The sequence below is a fragment of the Electrophorus electricus genome, chromosome 7 (assembly GCF_013358815.1).
Source record: "Electrophorus electricus isolate fEleEle1 chromosome 7, fEleEle1.pri, whole genome shotgun sequence".
In the NCBI taxonomy this organism is placed as follows: domain Eukaryota; kingdom Metazoa; phylum Chordata; class Actinopteri; order Gymnotiformes; family Gymnotidae; genus Electrophorus; species Electrophorus electricus.
In genome coordinates this window covers 27,322,701-27,325,200 of record NC_049541.1, presented here as the reverse complement: position 1 = coordinate 27,325,200, position 2,500 = coordinate 27,322,701, and the positions used below count along the sequence as shown (strand labels likewise).

Below are 2,500 nucleotides of genomic sequence, written 5' to 3'. Positions count from 1 at the left end.
TTCTTTTTCTGGTGTATTGACATAAGAACTGAAACACTACTGTATTAGATATTTGTAGGTTTACAGTCTTCAGATTTGTAGGTTTGAAGTCTTGAGTCCTGTAGAGGTCCAGCACTTCAAAGCCTGATACTCTGGATGTGAGGTTTGATTCAGAAAGATGGTAAATGTTTAAAGGTGTGTGAAAGAGTCACAGTGCTGGACTGTAGGAGAGGGGGTCAGTCAGACGTGCTGAACGGCATTGGCGATTCTCACACACTTTTGAAGCTCCTCTTTATGGCTTGACCTGTTAAATTTAAGCTTGAGGTATATGATGGTCCCTGTAAGCAGGTTCTCGTATTTACATTTACAGCATTTATCTGATGCTTTTATCCAAAGCAACTTACAATCATAACTGAGTACAACTTGAGGGTTAAGGGTCTTGCTTACTGGCAACCTTCTGATTACTAGTCAAATACCTGAACCACTGAGACACCACTGCCCTGCATCTGATGACGTGGTCCGTGAGTGGAGGTTCTCTGGTTCTTGTATCTGATGATGTGGTCCGTGTCTCTGTTAATATCAGCTACATCATTCGGCCTGGCACAGACCTGGGGGCACAATAAACAAATGCTAATGTAATTACAAGGGAAATTTCATAATAAACTGTAACTAAGATGATTGCCATGTCTCCTGTTATCCATCCTTTTTAACCCTGTGTGTGCATGTGTGTGCGTGTGTGTGTGTTCCCCTCCCACAGCTCATTATTGTACCAAGATTGTGTATTTCAGTAATTACTGTCATGTGAATGGAGAAAAAGAGGCTGAAAACCAGAGAACGGGAGGGAGGGAGAGAGAGAGAGAGAGAGGGAGGGAGAGCGAGAGCGAGAGAGAGAGAGGGCGAGAGAGAGAGAGAGAGCTGGTAGAGGGCACTGTCTTCAATTGCACTGTTACCCCTCCATCGCCTCTTTTGCCCCCATGCTGTGGCGTTAGGGCAGAGATGGAGAACAGCGCAGGCTCGTAGTGGGAAGATCTCTCAGAAGGCGTCTGTGTTTTTTAAAATCGTTGTTCCTCTGAACGTCAGAGGGAAATCGCACAGACCGACATGGGTGTGTTCGTCATCCAAGACACTGCGGAGTGACAGTTTTACATTAAAGCGGGTCATTATATTTCCCCGCCGCCACCCGAGATGACATTTTTACAAAGTGACAACTTTTACAGTTTGATAAATCAAATTTATGCTGAATAATGCACGCCAGGGCTGTCAGCCACCCTCGCCCTCGGATCCCTGACACGCCAGCGCCACGTTCAGATTTCATCCTATTAGCATTTAATTTCTCTGTAATCCTACACACCCAGCACACAGGCATGATAACACCGTGCACACACACCACACACACAGAGCAATCTACACCCCTTTATAACTTCCTAACCATACAATCCGTCTTTTTTGACAATTAAGAGGGGCAAATCTAATATCGGGGATATTGGAATTACAGCCCGCTTTCTCTGAGTGGTGTCAGAAACACAAGCGTTGACTTCCACTACGGCTGTCAAATCTTGAAGGCAGTGTGCACACACACACACACACACACACACACACACACACACACACACACAGCTTGTGGGGTAACTATTCAAATCTCTCCCACACTTACGGTTTGATGGTTTTGCCAGCAGATTTGCATGCATCATCACTTTCTCCGTCGTTTCCTTTGAGTTAGGTGTCATTTGTCTCGGCAGTGATTATATCATTTTGTCAGGGATAAAACTCCCCTATCAGATGTGTGTGTGGATTTGTTTGTTCCTGACTGAATGTAGGCCAAACGCCTGTTTGTGTTCCAGACGCCGGCTGTACAGGCCAAGGTCCGTCTCCAGCTGGCACTACAGGCTGCAGGTAAGTCCTGCTCCCTCTGAAATAATGCCTTATCAATACAACACTATTACCAATCAGACATATCGGTAAAACACCATAACCAATCAGACTTATTGATGTAACACCAATACCAATCAGACTTATCAGTAAACCACTATTACCATTTAAACATATCAGTAAAACACCATAACCAATCAAACTTATCAGTAAAACAATTTCTGAAACTTGATCAACCTTAAAACATAAAATAATAATAATTTTTTATTTTCATTTTTGATGTGCTTTGCATCTGTGACTGTGAGTAATCTGTTTTGGTTTTCAATGAATTCTAGTTTATAGTCTCTGCGTTAATTCAGTTGCTTGTGCCTTTATCATAAATGTGGACAGTAGAGATCTGCTTAAAGGAGCACTCACACTCACAGTCTTCATACTGTTAGCACAGCATCTGTGCTGGAGCCTGGGGGTACTCACACTCTCACACACACTCACACACACACACTCTCACACTCACTCACTCACACACACACACATACATACACATACACAAAAACACACACACACACACACAACTACACACTCTCGCACACACACACACACACACACACACACACACACACACACACACTCAGACACACACAGTCTTCATACT

The 2,500-nt window shown here is 43.8% G+C and overlaps 1 protein-coding gene across 1 annotated transcript in view; it reads left to right on the top strand.

Annotated features, from left to right (window-relative positions):
* The window catches only part of rsrc1 (arginine/serine-rich coiled-coil 1), a 119,895-nt gene that overhangs the window by 63,847 nt on the left and 53,548 nt on the right, over positions 1 to 2,500 (top strand). Inside the window, exon 6 of the mRNA XM_035528646.1 lies at positions 1,821 to 1,872. Within this exon, the coding sequence (XP_035384539.1) occupies positions 1,821 to 1,872 (52 nt within the window). The remainder of the gene's footprint in view (positions 1 to 1,820; positions 1,873 to 2,500) is intronic.